This window comes from Mus musculus, chromosome 1 (assembly GCF_000001635.26).
Source record: "Mus musculus strain C57BL/6J chromosome 1, GRCm38.p6 C57BL/6J".
Lineage (NCBI taxonomy): Eukaryota > Metazoa > Chordata > Mammalia > Rodentia > Muridae > Mus > Mus musculus.
The window spans coordinates 130,067,209-130,093,140 of NC_000067.6; the positions used below are offsets into that span (position 1 = coordinate 130,067,209).

Sequence of the window (25,932 nt, forward strand, 5' to 3'; positions counted from 1 at the left end):
AGCTGCATCTTTATTTACTTCCTTCAAAGGATTATTATATATTTAAGTGTTGCATATTGAACATTGCCCCGGAAGTGATGCCAACATTTAAGATGTTTAGAATCTGTTTTGCAAGAGTTGGGTATTCAGAAAAAGAATACACACACATATATACTTATGTTTGTTTATTTATAGAGTTTACATATGTGTAGCATATATTATATTATAAGAATATATACACACACCTACATATACGTGTGTATGTTCAAAATATCAGAAAAATAATGTGTAGTGAGGCTGGTGAATCTTCCATTTTTATTTCACATTATTCTTACATGAGGCTACCATTCCTACCAGGAATATTCCATAAATGTAGAAGGGTCTGTCCCATCTGTCTGAGGACTTTCTGATTGATGGGTATAAGCCAGATGTTCAGTGTTTGAAAGACTATCACAGTCTGAAATTGCAGTCATTTGGGTGGTAGATGGCATCCTGTTCTTTATTTTTCATGTGTTTAATGATAGCTCAGTGACAATGAGGACTTATACCCCATGGTTTCTGGTATTTTCATTGGGTGTCTTTTTTCTTCATAGGTTGTCTTGCATGGAACAGATTTTTCTGCATGCATGGCACTAGCGTTGGCACTTGGTATGAAATAATATTTGCTGTTTGGTTAGGAGATCAAAAGAGCCAAGAGTACTGGAATCACTCATGACTGCTGTGTTCCCATGAGCCATGTGTCATGGGGCAAAACACGGCTTACTCCAGAGAAAACAGAAGGCAAACTTCATGCATACTTTCTAGCACTTGCCCTGACATCACACATCCCAGTTTACTCTCACTGTTCATATTCAAGAGGAAAACCATTGCTACAGAGAGTAGCTGATGTGGGAGCTTCCAGCTCCTGGGTATTCACAAAAGTCTAACCACTTTGAGAGGCAGCTCATTAGCATGTCTTTGAGACATATATTTGATTGTGTAAACCTTTTTCCAAGAATTAGTTATTTATTTTTATGTATCCATTTCCTAGCTGTATATAATTCTTCTCTCTTCCCTTAGAATTCTTAACTAGTGCTCAGGGATACATTTTAGAATGTGCTGTCATTATGCAGTTTAAGTAGTGTTTTGCATCTGTAATTTGTTGCGTTGATAGATGTGGGCCACATTTTGCAAACATAATGGTGCAATTTAATTTGTATAAATATCATTAATACCAATATTTTATAATGTGCCATGCCTAGAAATGAAAATAATATAGTCACGGTGTACTAGGAAGGAAGCTAGAGAGAAAAGCTACTGGTGAAATCACATATTTATAAGTATTTAATGAGTCAGAGGGGCTAGATAAGTAAGTGCATATGTAAACAAATTACTCTCACTTTTCTAGTTCCAAATACAGTCATATATCCCTGGTGAGTAAAATAAAAGCTGGCTTCTTAAAGTCTGTGCCATAGCTGGTATACCAGTTGGCCTTTCCCTACCTAGACTGTAAGAACCACTTCACTGACCTCTTCTCTCTTTGTTTACCTAAGATGACTCTTCACCTGGAGACATTTCACCCAGACAGTCCCTTCTACCCCGTCAATTACTCTACTAGTTTCTCTGGCATTTCTCCTACCTCTGAGTTTCCTACATTTTCTTGCACAGAGATAGGAAGAGAGTCACATGCTCTACAACTTTCTCTCTGCCTCTTAAATTTAAATAGGACACCTGGCTAAAGAGTATATTCTAGTCCTTGCCAATTTATTGGGAGGAGTGAACAAAGCCCACTTTCAGAAGGTAACATCCAGTTATAAAGTACTGAGTATCTTATGTCCCCCTCATTAGTATTCAAAGAAACTGGTGGGAGCTGAGAAGGTAAACTTGTGACTGTAACTTCAATGAGTTTTCAGTTAATAGCAGAGGAAGTAGGGATTTTTAATAGCATAATTAATTAATCTTATTATTATAATGACATTTAAAGCAACTATATCCAAGCAGACATAAAAGATCACTAGACAGTAATATTTGAAAGCATTTTGTAAGTAAAATTTGAAAGCCACCAAAGCAGTGAGTCAGTCATCTCTGCCCCTTCCCTCAGAGAAATGAATGATCTTGAGAGAAAAAAAGAAATGAACAGCTAGAAGGAAATATTGATTAAAGGATTAAAGGAACCCTGTGTTTGGGCTGAAGAATGACTGTGGCCATATGTACAAACAAATTAGTTTAAGCTCAAAAATGGGCTTGAATTTGATTGAATACTGGGTTATTTTGAAAACAAAAGACAAAATTCCATCAGTTATTTGCAGAGTAACTTTATTTGAATGGATTTGGTTCATGTTTGAAAAACACTCATGTAGGGTTAGCATGTTTTTGCTTGGATCTGTTTAGAAACTAAAAAAAAAAAATTCTTACTAAAATAATTATCATTTGTGTGGTGGGATGCATTAAAGAAATGAAATTTAAAAAACATTATTTAATTAATCAGTAAGTTTATTTAAATCTGTCACATTCATAAAAAGCTAAGGTGAGTTATTCTACTCTGTTTTAACTGGACATTGTGGATATTTGTCACTCTGGCTCCCAATGCATGAAAGTTTCCCTTTCTAATCTCAAGAAAATCGTCTGTGCCTACAGCATTTGAATGGTGTTGACCTTAGGATGGGTCCAGGGCAAACATTACACTCCCAAATGGCAATCAGAGATTCTGAGATGGATCCTGAACCAACTAGAAGAGCACTGAGCAGCTATTGCTTGGGGAAAAAAAGCTCCCTTAACTTTTGCCCTGAGCCTTGCAGGATGAAACCATCTTCCCGGCAGCACCAGTGATATGGAGTTATTTTATGATTTCCTGAACGATTGATCCCTAAAGTCTGTCATGGAATTTTCATCCATGAGAATCAATAAGTACTGATTTTGCTTAAGCCTCTTAGGCTTCAGTTTCTGTCATGTGCAAGAGCAATCTTGACACACATTAGTTGCATTACTTGTACTTCTCACTTCAATAAAATCAAATTCTTGTTTAGTTCTGTTGGGAACAAATTGCTGCATGTTGCATTTCCTTTCTTCCTTGCTTGCCCCACCCCTCCTTGGGAGTTATATCACAACTTTTTGCAAAGTATCCTGGTGTAGGAAGAAAATTCAGAGGCACCTCGATTTTATCCTATATTATTATGTATGTATTGTGTAATGCTGAATGCTATTTCAGCTCTCCATGCTCTTCTTTCCTCATCTATTAAATAGAAACAGTGATGAAGTATCTAAGAGGTTTTTATGAGGCTCAAGTCATGTGTAATAAGAGGATGATGATAACTAGATTATTGAGACTAGAACATATATTTTGATACCTTTTCTGTTTTTTTCTTTTCTTTTTTGATTTATTTATTTACACTCCAGATTTTTATCCCCCCTGGTCCACCCTCCAAATGTCCCACATTCCATACCACCTCCTCACCCCACCCCCTGTCTCCATGAGTATGTTCCCACCCTCTACCTCCCACTCCACCTGACCTCTAACCTCCCTGGGGCATCCAGTCTCTTGAGGGTTGGGTGCATCATCTCTGATTGAACACAGCATTCCTCTGCTGTACATGTGTTGGCAGCCTCATATCAGCCATCTGGTGTATACTGCTTGTTTGGAGGTCCAGTGTTTAAGAGATCTCCGGGATCCAGATTAATTGAGACTGCTGGTCCTCCTACAGGGTTTCCCTCCTCCTCAGCTTCTTTTAGCCTTTTCCTATTCAACCACAGGGATCAGCAGCTTCTGTCCATTGGTTGGGTGCAAATATCTGCATCTGATTCTTTCAGCTTCTTGTTGTGTCTTCTGGAGTGTGGTCATGCTAGGGGAGGTCCCAAGGCCTGACACTACTACTGAGACTATGGAGCACTCTCAGTGCCTTTTCTTAAAGACTGGTGCAGGTGCAATGCTGTATTGTGTAAACTTAAGGAGAATTACAAACTGGTCATCATCTGCATTAAGACTGATATTCCTATTTTTTTTAATATTTTATTAGGTATTTTCCTCATTTACATTTCCAATGCTATCCCAAAAGTTCCCCATACCCTCCCCCCTACTCCCCTACCCACCCACTCCCACTTTTTGGCCCTGGCATTCCCCTGTACTGGGGCATATAAAGTTTGCAAGTCCAAGGGGCCTCTCTTCCTGGTGATGGCTGACTAGTCCATCTTCTGCTACCTATGCAGCTAGAGACACGAGCTATGGGGGTCCTGGTTAGTTCATATTATAGTTCCACCTATAGGGTTGTAGACCCCTTCAGCTCCTTAGGTACTTTCTCTAGCTCCTCCATTTGGGGGCCCTGTGTTCCATCCAATAGCTGACTGTGAGCATCCACTTCTGTGTTTGCCAGGCACTGGCATAGCCTCATGAGAGACAGCTATATCAGGGTCTTTTCAGCAAAATCTTGCTGGCATATGCAATAGTGTCTGCATTTAGTGGCTGATTATGGGATGGATCCCCGGGTGGGGCAGTCTCTGAATGGTCCATCCTTTCGTAGACATCTTGATGAGGACAGCAAACAAGCATCAGATACCAACAAGGGTGGAAAGTTCAGGAGTCTTACAGAATCTGCCTAGGAAATACAAAGGAGCACAACAGAATGGAGCCTAGCATAATTGCATCAGAAAGGCTTCACCCAGAAACTAATGGAAACAGATACAAAGACCCACAGCCAATCATTAGCCAGAGCTTTAGGAATCCCATGGAAGAGGGGAGAAAAAAAATTGTAGGAGCCAGAGGAGTAGAGGACAGCACAAGAAAACCCATAGACTCAACTAACCTTGGTCCATAAGAAATCATAGAGACTGAACTATTAACCATAGAGTATGCTTGGGACTAACTTAGACCCTTCCCACATATGTTGCAGTTGTATAGTTCAGTCTTCATGTGGGACTCCTAAGAGTGGGATCACAGGCTGTCTATGAGTTTGTTACTTGTCTTTGGGACACTTTTCTCATACTGGGTTGCCTTATCTAGCCTCAATTGGAAAGGATGTGACTAGTCTTCCTGCAACTTGATATGCCAGGGATGGCTGATATCTGTGGGAGGCTTCCCCTTTTCTGAAGAGAAATGGAGGAGTGGATGGAATAGAGAGGAGAGGAAGGAGAGGAAACTGTGGTTTGGATATAAAATTAAGTAACTATTAATTTAAACAACAACAAAGGAAATACAAAAGAGAGAGGCATCCACAGTGCTCCTGTGTTTTGAAAGGCCAACAGAAACCAGAAAATCGACATTCAAGTTAGAAGTTAAAACTTTTCGAGAGCAATGTGGTTTTTAAAAAAAAATCAGATCTAAATTGGTGTGATTCCCATTACTAACATAACATGTTCTGTATTATCTTTGGGATAGTGAAAGTCAAAGCTGTACGTGTCTGCAGAAAACATTCAGTCTCTTACTAAGGCCCTAGTGATGCTTCCTCTGTGGAAATGTGTCTTGTCTCGCCAAAGCTCTGCAGTAGCTAATAATTGACTGAGCATCAGATAGAGAAGCTCAAATGACAAAAGAAAAGTGAACATAGGAGAAGTGTTATGTCTACACTGGAGCTTCTGAGAGCTGACTCCTGAAGCATAGTCCATAAATCTGCAGATACTAGCAAGATTATTAACTGAATGCTACCTCCCCAAAGACTCCACGTTGAAATAAGGATGAAAGCCATGATTTTACTTAGTTAAAACTGACTTCTTTAAGTTTCTAAGTCATGTGTTTACAGACAGGAGAGAGGGGAAGAGGAGGAGAGGGAAGGATGGAGAGAAGAGAGAGATAGAAGGAGAGGGAGATGGAGAGAGAGAGAGAGGGAGAGAGAGAGAGAGAGATCATAAAGTTGACCAGAGATTATTATGATGATGATGGTGGAACCAAACCTAGGGACTGTACTTTCTCTGCAAATGCCCAGTTGAGCCATAATACCAGCCCTACTAAGTTGCACATGATTACATACTCCATGGATTTGCAGCACTTTCTTTTAACTCAAGACGCTGAAATCTGATCTGTTCAGTGACCTTAGGACACTGTGTTGCTCAGTACCAGTGTCACTGAAGCATAATGCATATAGGCCTAAGAGGTGGTGTGATGATACTTTCTGGCTATGAGCCACTTTGGCAAGAAAGAGATCCAAGGCAGTCTGGACACTTGCCTTGCTTAAATAATGATACTATTTTGCCACTATGCTACTTATTTACTAAGATGGAAATATGACCCAGCAGAGATGGACACTTATGGGCAAAATTGGAAGCTCCAAAGAGTAATAAGGAGAGTGTCTTAGTCCATGGTGTGTTTCCATGACAAAATGCTACAGACTGGATAAGATTTTTTAATGTATTGCTTGAAGTCGGTGAGACTTCAAAGTCAAGACTTACTTGTCTACTGAGAGCTACATCCTCCGAGGGAGGAAACACTATGTTCAGAGGGCAGAAGACATATGAGCAAGAGACTCAATATTATACATGTGTATTTTAAGAAAGAACTAGTCCCCCAAAGTTAGGAGACCTCATATCCTCATGATCTCTAAAGCTCCTGTTTCCCAGTATTACCCTATAGGCTACCTCTAGGATTTACAGGGGAGTCTGTCAGTCTATAGGGTTCTAGTGATTTAAATAGCACCAGGCTACTTCTATAATTAGTATACCAGTAAGCCTGGAAATAGCAAATACAGTCAGGAAAAGACAAACTAAAGCATATGGAACAGAGGCAGAGCCTACTGCCATTATAATGATAAGTGCCTGGAATTGGTCCCACAAGGAATGTGGCAAGAGCCGAATTACTGAAATTGTTATATGGGGATACTGCAGGTTATTGATCCTTGAATTTTGATATATGATTACACATAGTAAACAGACTTTAAATCAACTGTCAAGTATCAAAATGGGCAATATTTGCCATAGGTTATCCATCAATGCAAGCCATTTGGGGCATAGCTAATGTCTTTATGAAGATTACAAATCCATCACTTGCATTACAAAATAATAAGACAAGACCAAAATGAGCAAGAGCATTCTGTGAGAAGGTTAAGCATTTTTGCCTCAAGCACTGTCCTAACCAGTAGATACATGCTCTGCTTCCCTATCAAATACAGTACTGAGGTGACCATTGTTCACCTTGATTGCACTCATGAGACCTGCAAAGCAGTGCTGTCCATATTCGCATGCCTTCCACAGTCAGTTGTGGCAGTGAGGCTTAATACTGGACCAAAATATGACAGTACCCTGGTAAAGAAATATGTCTTCTTTCATCCCTGTGTTGAACAGAGAGCAAATCTGAAGCAAATAGTGACAGTTCAGAAGCAGGTGCCCGAGCCCAGAACAGGCAGTGTGAAATGGAGTACTTCAGAACTTGGCACTCAGCAAGCCACACTCTCCATGGAAGTTTTATGAAAGCTTATATTTATATCTTATTTTCAGAAGTAGACTTTTGGAAGCAGTAAAGTTACATGGAAATTCACGTGATTATACCTATAATTATCTAATAATTGGCACAATTAACCAATGGTGCCCTTGGGAGGATGCAACTGACCAGATACACCTGCATTAAATATTTTTAGGCGTAATTATGTCTGCATGGAATTTTTCACATCTGTAGTTAATTGCAGGGCCTGAAGGCGTCGACACAACTGTTTTCTTCTGCTAATGTCCAGGTGTGTTGTGCCACAACCTTGTGTCTTACACCAATTCTCAGTATTTTCAGTTGTTTGTAATGATTTAGTTCTACAGTGAGAATACACTGGTAAATGAATAAGAAACCCTTATGGTCATCTTAGAACAATCTTGAATCTGCATTTTGGGGTGTCAGTGGATACTGACGTATTCTGCTGGTACAAAACACATCAAATGTCAATAATGAATGTTTTTCCTATCTACACGTAGCTATTACTGCTTCAGGACCGAAAAGAGAAATTCTCCTATCTCATATAACACTGATTGTTGAAGAAACTAGAGACAGTCTAATTATAGAAAATGAAAACAGTTAGATCAAAGGGAAAATGATTCTAGATTACTTTGTTTCTATGAGCTTTATAACTTACTTTACAATTCCTATGAAACACATTTAATTTAGGTTTAATTTCATGGAATCACAGCCCTTGGGGAAAACTTAAGATCTTCAAGATAAGACATCCTCATTAGAAAGTGCAAGAAATTAAGTGATTTGCTATAAACTATCTAGCTGCTTGGTTAAGGAATAGAGACAAAACATGTTTCTGTCCTTCAGAGCTAGTTTCAAATATAGAATGCAGTTGGCCTTCTTTTTTATTTTTTATGATTTCTTTCTTGTTTTGTCTCTGTCTATTTTATGATCTCAATTGTTCTTTTAATAACTAATATTTAGAATTATATAATTGAAATTATGTTTATAAAGTAGATGAGTATGCAGATAAAAATCTCAAGATATGTACTTTTTACATGAATTATGGATTCATATAGAATCACAAATCTTCACATATATCTTTATATATGTATATACAATACACAGTTTATAATACATAAATTGACAATGATATTCATATATAAATCTAAGATAATTCAGAGAGCTATCTTAAAGTAATGTTCTTTTCAGTAGTATATCTACTAATTTAAGTAGACATAGTATGGGCTGGAGAGATGGCTCAGCAGTTAAGAGCACTGACTGCTCTTCCAGAGGTCCTGAGTTCAATTCCCAGTAACTACATGGTGACTAACAAACATCTGAAATGGGGATCTGATGCTCTCTTCTGGTGTGTCTGAAGACAGCAACAGTGTACTCACATACATTAAATAAATACATGCATACATAAATAAATAAACAATATATTTCCTTTATTTTTAAGTCATAAAACTTTCTTTAAGTGCAGTTAATTCACTCTCGCTAAATTAATTTTTTTTAGAATTAATCACTCCTTCTTTATTCTACCAATATTAAAATGTGTTAAGAATGTTCTACTTCAAGTAACTCTTTTACATTGCTGGTTCAGAAGACAAGCAGAAGACAAGCTAAGGTCAGTGCCTATGAAAATCAATGTGGAGAATTCACAAGAACTGAAACTAGAGAAACCATATGAACCAGCTGTACCATACCTGGGCATTTCCCCAAGAACTATAAACAAACACATCACAGAGATCCTTATTATGGAACCAACCTGGTTGCCATCAACAGAAGAATGGACAAGAAAGTGTGGCTTTCATCACAATTGGAGTTTTGTCACCCACAAAGAACAAACGTATGCCATTTGAACAAAAATGGAAGTAACAGGAGACTACCATATTAAACAAATTAAGCCTGTATTTCTGAGAGTAATATTATGTTTTCTTGCATGTGTGGTTTCTAGATTTTGTGTAGCCATATAATATCATGTCTGTGTTGTATGACCATATGTAAATGAAAGTACAAATAACAGGTGGGGAGCAATATGCTCAACAGGCAACATATACCTCTAGGAAAATCTTAGAATGTCCCAGTTCTTCACAGAATCCTTCTGGAATCTTCTGTAGAAATAGATGTGGGCAAGGTCTGTTTCTCAAACACTGGTTAAGTTGGCTCTCCTCTATAGTCCCATGGAAAGCACCTCCATCTCCATGTGTTGATTAGATCTAAAGCCAAATAAACCCAGTAACTTCATTCTTACTCAGCATCTTGAAGCCATGAACATGTCCCTAAATCCATCCTGATATACAGCATGAGATAGCAAACCAATTTGAGGATTTATTGTCATTGCTCTTGCTTCATTGTTTGCCTGTTTCTTTGATATCTTCTTCTTTCATAGAGGACTTAGTAACCTGGTCCATTGTCTATTCCAAAGTAGCAAATGTTATTAAGAGTTCTATACATGGCTCTTTTGTAAAGAAAGAAGTAATCTCTCTTTTTTGCAAATAATTATAACTGTTTCCACAGGGACATATTCTAGGAGGCTGATCCTGTGCTGGTGGTCTCTCTAGGGTGATATTTCTGTAAGTTGCATAGGATTAAAGAACTCCAGGCACCAGCCATTTGCTTTTGACAGTGTTGTTTGTTTGTCTGCTTGGTAGAGTGCCTCTCTTATTACATGGAAACACAATAAAGACTGACTAGACAATTTAGCAATTTAGCAGTGACATCTTTAAATGCTTTTTCTCTCCAATATTGCTTTTCTTTATCCAGAATCTGAAAGAAAAGTAAATACAATAACAGTGCCCATTTGTGTGTGCACATATACACATGTGCATGTACACAAACCACACACACATATATATGTATATGTGATACATGTGTATCACATACACAAGCACACACACATATATATACTTTTAAGTCCTGACTTTGGTGTTCCACAATGTTTGAAACACTGATTATTTTCCTAAGCCTTCCATTTCTCCTTCTGCCTGTGATCTGAGTTTATTTTTTCATTGCTTATGTCTGTGCTATCAAAATCAAATAGTCACCTCTTTCTATGTCTCTTTTTCAATTTATGGAGGGTTTGAGAGGATTAATGAGAACCAGAGTTCTGAGAGTAGGGCAGCTATTTTTAGTGTTGCTGGTGTATTTTTGTGTATTGTATTGCAAAGTAATGTATTGTGATCCCTCTGATGTCACTGTGAACATGGGAGAGCATTTAATGACCCGCTAGAAGTTGCATTTAGAGTATCACAGCTGAGCTTCCCAGCCAATGCATCTTCTTCCTCATTCTGATGAGGCCACAGAATGCAGGCACCCCAGAGAGGAGGAAGGGATTTGGAGCTGTATCTATGTTGTTCTGCTTTCTTTGCTTTGCTGGAAAATGAATGTAATTCCTCATGTATGCAAAAATCCATACACTAAATGTAAACTAAACACTTAAATTATAAGGTTTTAAGCATCTCATATTAAAATTATAGAAACATACACATAGACTTATCTGAGGAGTAAACATGTAATTCCTATCTCTGAAGTTCTAAATTAGGACTCATATCAGAGAGCTCTAACATAAAAACCTATAGTATACCATTTCAAGTGATATCATGGTAAAATAGTTATGGCCATTAGCTATAATGCTTCACTTAATCATAAAGACATAAAATTTCACAAGAATAAATAGATGTATTCAATTTATATATTTTCCTAGGGATATAATCTGATTAGTCTGTTGAGGTCCGACTTAATTATATACTTATTCAAAATTTTATTTTTTCTGTTGTTTTTACAAGGATAGCTTTTCACATGCCCTTAGCATTTTATTTAAAGTCAGTGCTTTGAGATTTGTGGTGCAGGTATACAGTGGTTCTGTTCATTATTTTTCATGCACTGGGCTGAAATTCCATTATCTGTGGACCAGCAGAGAAGGTGTGTGCTGTTCTGGTCCTGAGGAACAGGATATGTTCCTATGTCCTCATGAGGCACCTCAATTATAGTTTGCATTAGCTATAAATGATATTTCATTTCACATAATGAACAAATCTAGTTTCATGAAAATGAATTGCAAGTTCCTCTCCCTATTTCTCTGTGTAATGACCCATGCGATACAATACAGCCTCGATGTGTCTTCTCACAATATCTCCTTATTCTGTAGTTATTAATCCTCATAGTCCTTAGTTAAGATATAGCAGGTTCTTACTATAAGAAGAGATAATTACTTATTAAATAAACAATTATACAATATATTTTAGATACTACTTTCTCAAAGAAATCAAAATTCTAGTGAAGTTTATATTCTAGTAAAGGAAATAGTTCAGCAAGAAATACACATGAAGGGGTGTTTGTATATATGTATGGATGTATTTTGAAGTATTAGCAGATAATGAAGGGAAATAAGAATAAAAAAAATGGGTTGCAAGATAGAACAATCAGGCAATAGTTCTTTAAGACAAAGAGAGTGCAAGCCATGAGGAAATGTGCTGTGGTAGCCTGAGGACAGAGGGAAGCAACTCACAGGCTGGGACCCATTAGTATCAGTATCGTTCTGGAGTAGAGAAAGAACTGGGTAGTCATAAGGGGTATAGACCATCAGAGTAGTTATAATTCTCAAAGATGAGCTTTTTAAATGTTCCCACTCATAACCTTTCCCATACTAATGTTTCTGCGAGTCTGGATGTACGAGAAGTAGCCTAAAATCTAAATGCTACTGATAATAAACCATAAAGATGCTCACCTTGAAGTAATTCTTTGGCAGATATGCTACCAGTTTCCAATTCACATGTCAATGAGATCGTTGTGCTAATTTTTATACATGAAGAATTAAATCTTAGCTGAGTATTTGATACTGCAGGATGTAGCACTGGTATCTTCAACATTTTCAGAGTAGATCTATAGTTTGATTGTATAATCATCAGTGCTGATAACTGAGCTTCATATAAGCATGCAGTACAAAGTGGCAACAGGATGTTTAAGGCCAACACTGGGGTGGTTAGAAATTCTGTTCTAATCTGAAGACAAATTCATTTAGTGATTTCTAATGAAACTCATGTCAGCAGCACAAATAGCAATTTTTAAAATACACATTCTAGTAGAATACAACCCAAAGTTTTCCTGATTTGTTACATGCTAAGTGATGACAGCAGAAAAATATTAAAAGTCTTCATTTCCATTATTAAATGGTTGTGTTTCTATGACAGCAGAAAACTTTGTATGCACAGTAAGTGCACTGCAATTCGTAACAATCATCTTGAATCTGAGGTGAGTCAGCTTGTGTGAGTGCTGCATAATATGGTAGCATGAATAAGCCTGGGTACATATATACTGGGTTCTGAACCAAGGCTGAAGTGATGTCACATAGTATACAGCATGGGAGAGTCACCAGAAACACTGCAGAGTGATCCTCCATTTCACTATGAGTTCATTTTATTCATTATATATTAAGAAACCATTTGCTGTTACCTCATTTTTATAGCCCCCATATTCAGTTATATGACCCCCATGTAGGATCATAACCCAAGATTTAAGAATATGGACTCTAGAGGATAAGACCAATAGAACAAAGAAGGAGCTGTTTGATTGGCTTGGAAAGTCCCACAGTAGCCATCTGCAGGCTAGAGAGGCATAGGCACAAGTAGCTGTTCAGTTCAAAAGGCTGCAATCCTCAAGAGGAGATGAGCCAATTATGTAACACCGCTGATGTGAGATTAAAGCCTGGAGGCAGTCTGAGAGTTGCTGGTGTGCATCCCAGTTGAAAGCTGAGGAAGTGAGGTGAGTGCCCATGGATAAAGGCATGAGATGAACTACTGACTCTGGTCTCAAAACTTAGTCTCTGTCTCTGGAGACAAAATTTGTGCACACAAGTCCAAACCTGTGATTCTGTCTGCTATGTCTTGGGAGTTATGGAAACACAGACTTGAGGAGATTTATTGCAAGAAATAGTGAAATGTGAAATTATCTTTCAAGAGAGAATAATATTTAAATATATGGAGATAGAGTTGGCCCACTGAGAGATTTAAACAATTTTGACACATCAGTTTTAACAAGGAAGCGGTATTTCACAGTGGAAAGAGACGGAAGTTTGAATAAAGCTAAAGAGAAAGATAAAGGCTATATAGAGAGGTAAAAGCAACTGAGAATCTTAAAGAATTCTGCTCAACAACAATAGAAAATTCACTGTGTCCAGGAAGTTTACATTTTAACCAGATATTAAATAAGTGTGATATGGAAACATTTATAAAATACAGAAAGGAAAACTAATACATATAATTTCTAAGGTAACTGGGTTTCTCCCAGTGAGCCCAAATTCTCCTGTGAGGTGACTGTTAGTGATTTTGAAAGGCTATTTCAACGTATCCTGATAAATGCCAAAATTAACTTTTGGTTGCTTTTTATCTGTCACCTCACATAAATAGAGCACTGTGATGAAATGACTTATTGTTTTTCAATGAGATAACCCTTTACCCACTAATATCAATCATGTATAAGGGAATAATGAATTTGTACATAGCTTAAGCATTGATGCATTGAACTAAAATCAAATTGTTCTTGCCACCACACAACTTCATTCTAGAGCTCTACTCACTCTGAGTTCTGGATAGACTTGAAACCATTGGAGACCCACCCAAAGGCAGAAGTGAACCTAGTAGTGGTTCCAAGTCTCCATAGCCAACAGTCTAAATTCCAGTCAATGGACAGCCATTGGCAAGATTTGGGAGCAATGGTCAGTTAGCACATAGCCCTCTGCACAAATGTGGCACTGATGTACAGTAAAGCAATTGTGTGAATACTTTTCAGGGCTCAATGATTGCTCAGCACTGAGTTAATTATGCCTACATAGATTATGAAGCAGCCGTTTCAGTCAAGGATTTTTCTAAGTTTCTCATCATTAAGCATTTTAATGGTTTATAATTCTATATAGAGCCAGTGATATTCTTCTTTTGATTAGCTGATATAATTCATAACTCTAAAATTAATCACTCTAGTGAAATTTCTGTAATACCAAAAGCAAATGTAGCCACTTGCTAAGTTTATTGTATAGTGGTTTCTGTGTACAAGCTACCGTTACTTATAAATTGAAATGAGGATGGGTGGATTCAAAAGCAATTAGAATCTTCAAGATACCAGATACATGGATATTTAGTTGGCCTACTCATCTTAGCCCCTTGATAAATTCTATTCTGTTAATTAAGATTTTTAATTTATTATATAAATGAGCAAACATTGAACTAAAATAAAAATGGGCTTTAGATCAGGGTTGTAATTTTCAGCTATATTGGAGCAATTACAATTTATTTTCTTGAGACTATGTTCACGAATTCATTCATCTCTCTGCCAATTTGAGAATATGGGCTGTAGAGCAAATATGAGTTAAGTATTAAGACTATAACACCATAAATAAGGATACTTCTGAACATGTTCTCATGGAACATGCAGTCCAGCCTTAGGTATGACATAAATTCAAATTTTAAGCTTTGATTAAAAAAAAGAAATAGGGAAGACTAGTTTGAACAAGTGTGGTGGGATCTGTCTTCTAATTCAGTCTGCTCAGTGTGGTGTGCAAACATGCAAAAATAGCCATTCCTGTGCAGTGTGCTAATTGATTAACTGTGACAACACACTCCTGTCCTTAAGGAGTCTGAGTTAAGCTTCCAAGTTTCATGTTAATTCCTGGGCCTCGATCTTAAGAATGAGGCTGAGAACATCAATCAACTCTGTGTCCCAAGTCACACATTGGATGCTTTGCTTACGGACTGAGAGCGAAGCATTCAAATTACAAATCAAGTGTAGCCATCAATAATCAATGATCAGGGGAAAGGACTTTTTAGGTTTGTTTTTCTTTTTCTTTTTTTTTTTTTCAATTCTGTGTTGTAATAGCAGCTCAACTAATGCGTCTATAATTTTCTTTCCCTTTTGTCCGTCATGCACTGCTAACACGGATCCTACAAAGGCTCAGGTTGGTGTTGCTGTCTCTTCTCATCTTTACTGTTGTCATTTAGTGAAAGAAACTTTGATGATTTTTCTTCACAAGTCAGCATTTTGTTCTCTCTCTCTCTCTTTGTAAATCCTGATCAAAACATCATTCATACATAGAAGGGGGAAAAATCATCCCATAGAGGACTGATTTTTTTTTTAAACATTACTATCAAATGAGTTCCTTTATTGCAGCAGAGTGGCTGTTTCTGAAAGCCCCCAAATGACTTCTATCTGCTTGAATTTGCCATGCTTGCCTTATTTGTAATAGGGAGAAAACAGTGCTCTGAGCTTTCACAACCCACACAGTGTACCAGTCTCCGAAAGCTTCCTGCTATGAAATCTGCTCTGTACTTTCAAATGTCTTAAGAATTCTAGATACACTATCAGGATAGCTCCAGTGTTTAAGAATTCTGCACAGGGTTTCATACTATTTCTAGGCCCACCAAATTCCCAGCTACTGCACTCATAAAATTCATGGGCTCTCAATCTGTCTTGTCTCTCTCTTGCTCTCTCATTCATTCCATATTTTTTACAACTATTAATCTACTTTCAAGATTCTATCAATATCTCAGATAAATCTCAAGTTCTGTACTTTTATAGTTTAAATAAATCCACATGCTATTTCCGTGCATTCCAATTCTTGTTTGAAATACTGTTGGCCATATAATGAATAAAAACATCAGTAATGCTTTTAGAGACCAGAAGTATGGTGGAGTGGAAGGATGTTTATGATGCCTTAGGGGCTGGGAGCTAAGTGTGGCTAAAGTGAGTTTATAAATCACTGGAGACTACAGATTCCTCTCATAATCAGAGTTTTATAGGGATTAAAAATGGGAAACAAAATGAGTTGGTAGTTTAATCTTATGTACTGTGATGTGGTAAGGTATTCAATTCTAGACCTACAGTGTCTTCTGCTGATTGGCAGCCATGAGCAGAGTTTCCAATTGAAGAATTTTATGATATATTACTTTCTGATCCATTCAAGCTCCAACTAAAATGCTCAATTTGGCCTTTTTGAGTTACATGGTCTATAAAAATCATTGCAATTCTTGTGATTGGCCCCCATTTCATGCTCTGAGCATGAGGAACCAACTTAATTAAAAGATGATTTTGATAAAATTAAAGGTATATTTCACATCCTTATGTTTAGCTTCTAAGATTGTTGTAAATGTTGATCAAAATGAATACTTCCAACCCTATTTAAATGTTTTCTTTCTTTACAAATAATGCCCCTTTACATGGAGAGCTGTGCATTATGTTGCATGATACATAAGACTTCATGGATTATTTTAGCTCCATGACTCAAAACATTTCACCATGTTCTTAGAATCATTATTAAGGCTGAGTTCCTATATAAAATGGACAGGAATACAGAGAGAATGTGGTCTATACAAAAGCCTTGGTAAGCAATATGCCCATAATTATCTCGCTCTTCCACAGGCAAAATATGTGTGAATAATAAGGGGTGCAACTCACTAACACTTGATTGAAAAGAAAATTGTCAATGTCAGCAAAATTATAGATAAAGATCTCAAAAATCCCAAAACAAAAACCTCGTGTGAAGGAAAGCAACAAATTGGTGGAGGAGGGTATACTTTCAAATCATGTATTTGGTAAGGACATATTCCTGTGGATACATAATGAAGTTTTAAACAGAAAAGATAACAAATGGACATGCATTTGATTATGCCTTTCCCTGAAAAAGTCCTTGGAGGAAGTATACAAACTGCCAGAAAGCACATGAAATACAAATGAAAACTAACATGAATATGACTTTGTCCCCATTTCCATGCCTATATTAAAGTAGTCAGGTGACCATGAGCATTAGCAAGGGTGTGAACTCACATGATCTTGACGCATTGCTTGTTCACTGTTCCAGATAGTTGTGTACTTTTTTGCAGTTTCTCTAAAAAGTACATATCATCTCTATGAAATCTTGGAAGGCCACCCACTCCTAGGTTTGTAGCCCAAAGATTTGATGCCACCTATGCATGAGAGTATGCATAGATGCTTGGTCATGGGAAACTAAAGGTAGAAATGAGCCCTTTATGCCCAGTACATGAAGAAAGAACATGAGTGCAGTGTAATGCACCCATATAATTGGGTCTTATTCATCCATAAGAAATAATGTACACTATGTTAACATTACAAGAATGGTAAACACACTATATGGAAATGGTAATATACAAATTCTACATGTTCATTTGATTCTGTTGTATGAAATGTACAAAACCAGGCAACTCCATAAGTCAGATCTTGATTAGTGGTTTATAGATGGAAGCGGGGGGCGGGGTAATGAGCAGACATCAGGAAGTGTCTGCTGAGTTAATGTAGGAATAATCATGAAGGTTCAGCTCAATTGAGAAAAATATAATCTCCAGGCTGGAAAGATTGCTCAGTAGTTAATTATGAACACTTGTTGATCTTATAGAGACACTGGGTTTAGATCCCAGCATGCACGTGGTAGTTCACAGCCATCCATAACTCCAGTTCCAGAGATCCAATGTCCTCTTCTGGCCTCCACGGGCTCCAGGCATGCATGCATGTGGTGTATATATATATACATTCTTACAAAACACATACACCAAAAATTAAAATAAATTTTTTAAAAAAGAAAAATTACTGTGGCCATCAGATATTTAACATCAATCATGAGTCACTCTGTGGGGTCCATACACTCCTTTCTTGTATCCCTCATCAATCTTTTTTCCCTTAGATGGACAGAGTATGTCATCCCTTAATAGTGAATGGCACAAATTCAATTAAGTCTTTCAGCATACAAGACTTTTTCTTTTTAGGGAGAAACATTCCAGAAGCAAGAGAAATAGCAAGAGTTGACATGAGCAAGGCACTGTAAATCCTCCTTGTCTCTTTATGAGAGACAGTGAAGCGACTTGGGGGTGGGTGGGGTGATTCGCTGACTCAGCAGTTACTCTCTGGACAGCTTCTGTCCTCAGCAGTTTATCAGAGCTTGGCGGGTGTGAAAGCATAAAACTTTAAGGCATGCATTTAATCCTTTCACTTGCTTCTCCCAGGCTGTAAGGGTGCAGTGTTAGCAAGTATTTAAAGTTTATTAGATGGGACTACTTGGGAGTTCAGGTGCATTTTATGATGGCAAAAATGGGGCTGATTTGTAGCTTCAGAATCCCTTTGCCTCTGTGTAGTAACAACGCTCAAAACAAATGTTTCTTAATATGGTGACTTCTTTTGGTTTCACAAGCACATATGCCATTGTTACATGTCTCTGAAATGATAACTATTAATGCCAGGCTAAAATCTAGGAGAAAATCTAGGTCCCAAGGGATCCCTAAGTGGGTGGCCTGAAAAAAATCTATGGCGGAACCTGAAACAAAGCCCTTTCCTATTGCATCCTTCAGATGGGTTTGCTCGCAATGCCTCCACGCATCATCTTTCACAAGATGTAAAAGCTCACTTCACCCTTTTCTGAGATGAAGACACCCCCAGAGAGGACTGCATTATCAATTTAATAGGAGCCAACCAAAGAATTCTACAGTGAAGGACAGGAATCCAATATGAACAAACAGCCTGATGTTTCCCATCCCGAAACTGCCCTGAAAATGTCACTTCATCAATTAGAAGCAGTGTGTTCCTGCTAAGGCAGACTGTATTTTAACAGACACCCTTGCCCCATATGTTTGTCATCCTGTGTCTAGAACAAAAAATTCTATGCTTTCGAGAACTTCTCCCACATGCACTGACATGAAAGTTTTGTGAGTCCAGCTTACACCACACACTGTGTGCCACCTAAGTAATGTACACAGTGCTTGTGTTCTGAATGCAGGTTGTCACTGTGAGCCAGCCACCTCATAACAGCAGGGTCTGCCTTTAGCTGTGCACAGTGAGCTATAACAGAGTAAAAGTAATATTAAATGGGAGTGTGTAGAAACATTGGTTTCTTTTCTTAATTAGCCTAGGACATCCCTAGTTGGGAATCAGGTAGATGGATGACTTCTGGATTCATCTAAATGGGAGAAGTATTAAAGGCTGTGTATTCACTTGGATTTCAGCTTTCCAGAACCATCCTAAAATGGGATCAGATTACTAAAGCAATTAGACATGAAATTAGATCAAATTTGACAATTCTTACACAATTAGTAAAAATGACAGAAGTTTTAGCTTCTGGGGACAAACAGTGTTTGTGTGACCTCGGTGAAGTTTCCTGGAAGCATTCTGCAGGACTTTATTCCCTCTGTGTATGTGATGATGCTCTGTGTATGTGTCAATGAGCTGCTCTTGAGCAGAGACCAGAACTCAGCTGCACACAATTCTGTCTGCTTGCGTCGTTTCTTTCTAAGTGGGTCGAAGTTTTTACTTTTGTTTCCAAAAATGTGATTTATAGCATTTTTAGGTTTTAGTTATAATCTGGCAGTGAATTTTACAAGTGAATTTTACATTTTAACTCATTATCAAAGCCAAACTTATGGAAGCCTGCACTCTGCATAAATGGGTAACTCGCCCCTTCTGAAGCACATTTTAAAGCCCACATGACTTTGCTTCTTATACTAATAGTTCCACTTACTGAGCGTTGCTGATGCAGGATCATCAGCTATTTTTCTTTTGCTCAACCATGTACATTTACTAGGATAAAGGCCAAGTACAGCTGGCTTTAGACAATCGCTCTCGGCTCAGCAATATATTCTGCTTTTATTGTGTTATGAGGCAGAAGGCTGTTTCTGACTTTCTCTCCATTACTGGCTGCCTTTGAGGAAGAATGTTCAGAACAAAATACTCTTTATTCCATAAAACTGCAGATTTCAATTAGTCCTTAATACATGTGTTGGACTGATGGAATTAAAGAGGAAATCAGAGCCAAGATTCCAATTTATCAGCTTGCAAGTGAATGGCAGGGATTCCATTACTCAATCAATCCTGCTGCTCTCTCTTCAGAGGTCGGCCATGTGCTCCACTTCTGCCTCTACCTTTCACTTTACCTTCATCCTAGACAGATCAAGCTCACTGTGGAAGGACATATACTACAGACTCATATTATTTAAAGTTGTTCTGTGCTGTGCCTAGAATTGATCTTTAACTTACTAGGGGTCTGTGCACTCTGAGAACATCTCAGCCCACTTTTCTATGGGAGAGCAGAAAGACCACATGTTGATGCTTTGTTGTTGTTGTTGCTGCTGCTGTTTTGATTTGGTGTCTCTGTGTGTGTGCATGTATGCACAAGCACATGTAGCTATTGCTAGCAGATGTTTCTTATGTAATAATCTTCTTAAGGGTGTTTTAATCTTTAGATTTTTCCCCCCAAACTACAAGATCATAGTAATTGGCCCACTGTTTGGGATCCTGCGGTAATTGCATCTTTTATCTCCCACTATGAGGGCTGCAGCTTCATTTTGAACACTGGGCAAGTTTGCCACAGTGTAGAGACTGTAAATTTTTACTTCTTGAAACCTCTCTAGGAAGAATAAAGGACACATTCATGGTGTCTTCTTATTTTCCTTAGTGTCTCCTGTCAGGCTGTGGATGAACCATGCTAGAGAACATGGGTGTATTTCATAGTAGGGAAGGTTGCCTTGTCATGGTGATTAACTGGTTGTAGCATTGGGCCTGAGACCACTGGGGCGTGGCGCAGTGTGAAAAGGTGATTCCGGCTAATTAATGGCTTTCCTTTTGGACTTGGTCCTAGAACTCAAGTTGGACTGAGTTTTGATCTTGTTGCTGGGGATGACAGTAGTCGTTTGAAACAAATCTTCAGAAGGCTAGGTTACTTTCAGGTCTCACGTGGTGCAGGATTTATCCCAGGTAAGCCAACAGAAACGGGAAAAGGAAGTGTGCTCTCGGAGGTACTTTTCTTGGCAGGCAGCCTACACTTTCCATTGCCCTTCTCGTGAGGGATGGATACTCCCCAGAATCCTGGGCACTTAGCAAGCACTTGACTTTCCTTCTCTCCCACTGTAGGTTATAAAATAAAAACATGAACATTCCCCGCCATCCTAGACTACACTAAACTTAAATGATCCTTAAAAGTCTCATAGCTCTTTTGATTGACTGTCATTTTCATCCCCGCCTCTTGTAGTATCTTCTCCCTTTTTATGTGAGAAGCTCCTTGAGAGCAGTGTGAAGGCAGTGCTTCGGATGCGCAGATGCTCACTAGCCTTGGCCGTGACCTCATGCAGGTACTGCACCAGTTTCCTTCCTCTTTGACCTTCCCACTCACCACATCTTCATCTCATTCGGGATGGCTTATTCTGGCCCACCTTTACTTCCTGCTATGACTATCTATCATAAGTCTTATGAAGTCCTACTTTATAAGTTCTCCCATTATCTTACCCCATTTCCGACAGTTCCCAGCTTCATCCTTTATGCATTGTGGCATCTGTGAACCATTCATGAGAATTACATTTAGATTTCTGTTTGCATTCTTCATTGATTAACAACCTACTTGTCCACACCAGTTCAATGTAGGCTACTAATCCTTAGCATTTGCATTTGATAGTTTAACCACACACTCACAGGACTTCTGCAATGAGTACCTTGGGTTATATAGCTTCCTTATTCAAACACTTTTTATGATACAAATTACTTTGTTTTCCTGGGTGTTTGCCATGGTTTCCTTGCTCACATTGAACAAGTAGGTGGGGATATGTATCCTAGAAACAAAAACAGGAAAAATGTAAAGCTCTGAGCCACTGGAATTAACTTGCAAAGTCCCCTCTTCCTGTGAAAAGCACATGAAAAAAAAGGCCTTCCACCTCAAAGCTTTCATTTCCTATACAATAAAAAGTCTCAAGCTTGAGGTCAAACACATTCTACCTTTCTTGATAAACATCAAATACTACCAAATATTTTCTGATTAACTTATCATTAGAACACTGGGCCTGAGAAAATAGTTCTGTTAACGAATGAGAATTTTAGCCTCACATTATTCCTTTGAGTTATGGGGAAAATGAGTAGTCTGTGACATCTAAAAAGGCAGTCTCCTTTAGTCTCTCTCTCTCTCTCTCTCTCTCTCTCTCTCTCTCTCTCTCACACACACACACACACACACACACTTTTTATAAATTACATGTATGAATATGTGCTGCGTGGACATGGGATTGCAGGTACCCACTGAGGTGAGAACTGGATTTCAGACCTGGAGCTTCAAGCAGTCTTGAGCTGGGAACCAACTCTGGTTCTCTGTAAGGGCAGTGTGGGCTCTTAATTAATGAGCCCTTTCTCCAGCTCCCAGGCCCTTTTCTATTACCACAGAGAAAACTGCTATCATGATGGATTTTGGGCAGTGATATTCTAGAAGAAAGGCCAAGTGTATGAATGTATGTATGTATGTACATATGTATAAATATATCCATATATATATATATTTGCCTGCCTATTTCTATCTACATTCTCTCACATATGTATCATTTCTACCCATCGTCTATCAATAGCCTATCATCTATCTTTCATCCTCCATTCATCATTTTTATCCATCATCTTTTTATCATCTCCTAACTTCTATCTAGCATCTATCCAAATACCTACCTACCAATCATTTCCCTGTTCTTACATGAGATTACTCTAAGGTTCTCTGAGACAAAAATCCTCTTTTCAATTTTTAAACAATTTTATTGTAATAAGAAAACTAAATATGAAACCTACCCTTTTAAAGATGCCCACTTATACCAGAGACTTGCCATCTACAGGCGTGGTGCCATATGGAAGATCTTTACAACTTACCTTGTGTAACAGAAATTTTGCACCAGTTAATTAGCAACGTTCCATCTCCCCAGCTGCATCTTCAGGCCCCCTGTCCTCTTTTTGCTCATATCTCTTTGATTATAGTAGACACCTGATGCAAGTGGAACCACACACCTGTCCTCTGGTGATTGATTCATTTCGTGTCCGTTATGTTTGTGATCTCTTTTCTATTCCTTTTCTGAAGTAAGAGGAATTTGCCCCATCCAGTGTTTTCTGGAAATATCAATCATTGCTGCCATGGTGTAGCTGCTGTTCACTTCAATTTGACAGAGAATTGCAATGTTTTTTTTTTTTAATGAAAATTGGAATGGCCTCTGGAAGCCTGCACTCTGTGAACAATCTCCATATTCTCTCATGATTTCATAACACACAGAATATGTCAGTAAGAGCCATCTCCCAAGATACTGACAAAGCCAAGGCATTCAGATCCAAGAGAAGGACTCTTCCTCATGTTGTATTCATTGAGATTTTCTGTCAATGGATGTGGGGCCCAGTTGGGCTTTTTATTTGAGCTACCCCACATTCCCTTGGTTGGTGTGCTTTCTCTATTAGGTAAGTCACACGAGATACAGTGAGTGCATACAGGCATGTAACTGATGTCCTTGTAGACTACCACACAGTTTTATAGGGCTGAAAAAAGAACCCCAATAAATTTGTGCTGCTGACTGACTCCTCTTTATGGTGAATTTCACTTTAAGACCATGATTTATTTTCACATTCACTTAAATTGCACACAGTAACAACAATAAATCAGCTACAAGTGAAGATAAAATGTTACAGGTGGAGTATCCACATCTGGAATTCTTGAGACAGGTTGTGGGGATTTATTTTGAATTTGGAATGTTGTATCTACATAATAAGATGCCTCGGGGATGGGAGCCAAGTCCATACAGAAAAATCATCTGTGTTTGTACACATAAACTGAAGCTAATATATGCAGTATTTACAGTATACCCATATTTTAATTGCAACCTATCTCATGAGGTAAGACATGGACTGTTTGACCTGTGATATCATATGGGAGGTCAAAAATGCAGATCTTATAATATTTCATATTCTGGAAAGCACATTGGGGATATTTGATGTATATGGAAATTTTAATTAAACCATGCCACTTGGCAGTGGTGGTGCATGCCTTTAATCACAGCACCTGGGAGGAGGAGCAGGTGGATTTCTGAGTTCGATGCCAGCTGGTCTACAGAGTGAGTTCCAGGACAGTCAGGGATATACAGAGAAACCTGTCTCAAAAGAACAAAAGAAAAAAGAAAAAAATGTCTAGTGATTTGTCAGTGTGAATAATCTAAACTAGGTCATCACAGGTAATTCTGAGCCTTTAGATGAGAGCCTTGCAGCCCCTCTCTATGAACCACATTCTGTAGTGATAACATGATGCTCTGTGACATCCCTGAAGAAGACAAAGTTTATGGAAAAAATGGATACATGCAGTTTAGGATGCTTTGATCTCATTTCTGTCATCACAGGAGGAAAGTAGATCTATATTAATCACTCATGTGAGAGTCAAATTTTCACTTCTATAATAAATACCTGGGGTGGGGAGCTACTTTTAGCCACAGTTTTCATTACTGAAAGCCCAAATAGTACACCCCATTCATGCATGGTCCCTAGGGCTGAATTCTCCCATACATGGAATGCATGTCTTTCTGTGCTTGTGTGTTCTCCTCTGGTCTTTATAAAGTCACCCCATTTTCAATAAGGAGAGTTCCTGACTAATGACCTCATCTAATGGCTTCTTAGAAGCCCCACTCAAAAACCAATAATCACACCAAATTTCTACTCCCAATCTCATGATATAAGACTTTGGGTCCGGGATCCCTGCATGCCCTCAGAGTAAGTAGGACAACTACATTCAAATCAAAGCAACACAGACAGTTTTTTCTGAGTGAAACTGTCTGCCTTGATATTGAATAGTCAGTGTTTAAGATATGACTAGTGCGGCAAGGTCTTTAATCACAGTGCTCCAGACACAGAGGCAAACAGATATCTGTGAATTCTAGGCCAGCCAGGGCTACATGATGAAAATATATATATATATTATACACACATATATATAATATGTGTATATACGTAAAGATATATAATTCATTATATATAAAATTTATTAATTTAGGCCAAAAAGAAGACTGTACATCTGTAGGAAGAAAAATGGCATTGAGCACTGTATGGGGGGAAAATACTTCATTATTACTTTCAGGGGGAAAAGCTATTCCATGCAGAATTATATTTTCTAAAATCTAAGCAATATTGCAAATTCAGTATGTAGGTTTCTTCATAGTCAATTTCTTTTTTTCTGATATCTTCCTTATTTATATTTCAAATGTTATCCTCTTTTGTAGTTTCCCCTCTGAAAACCCTCTATCAGCTCCCCCTCTCCCTGCTCACCAACCCACCCACTCTAGCTTCCCAGCCCAGGCATTCCCCTATACTGGGGCATAGAACCTTTACAGGACCGAGGTCCTCTCCTCCCACTGATGACTGGCTAGGCCATCCTCTGCTACATATGCAGCTGAAGCCATGAGTCCCACCATGTGTTTTCTTTGGTTAGTGGTTTAATCCCAGGGAGCTCTGGAGGTACTGGTTAGTTCATATTGTTGTTCCTCCTATGGGGCTGCAAACCCCTTCAACTCCTTGGGTCCTTTCTCTAGCCTCTTCATTGGGGACCCTGTGCTCCATCCAATGGATGGCTGTGAGCATCCACTTCTGTATTTGCCAGGCACTGGCAGAGCCTCTCAGGAGACAGCTATATCAGGCTCCTGTCAGCAAACTCTTGTTGGCATCCTCAATATTGTCTGGGTTTGGTGGTTGTATATGGGATTGATCTCCAGGTGGGACAGTTTCTGGATGGTCATTCCTTCAGTCTCTGCTTCACACTTTGTCTCCGTAACTCCTTCCATGAGTATTTTTCCCCCTTCTAAGAAGGA

The 25,932-nt window shown here is 38.4% G+C and overlaps 1 protein-coding gene across 3 annotated transcripts in view; it reads left to right on the forward strand.

The window, feature by feature from the left end:
* Thsd7b (thrombospondin, type I, domain containing 7B) overlaps positions 1-25,932 on the forward strand; it is a 946,089-nt gene that overhangs the window by 794,019 nt on the left and 126,138 nt on the right. For 2 of the 3 annotated variants that reach the window (XM_011247964.2, XM_011247965.1), the window contains exon 16: positions 15,258-15,263. The exons of the other annotated variant lie outside the window; for it this stretch is intronic. In XM_011247964.2, the coding sequence (XP_011246266.1) occupies positions 15,258-15,263 (6 nt within the window). The remainder of the gene's footprint in view (positions 1-15,257; positions 15,264-25,932) is intronic. 3 annotated transcript variants of the gene reach the window in all.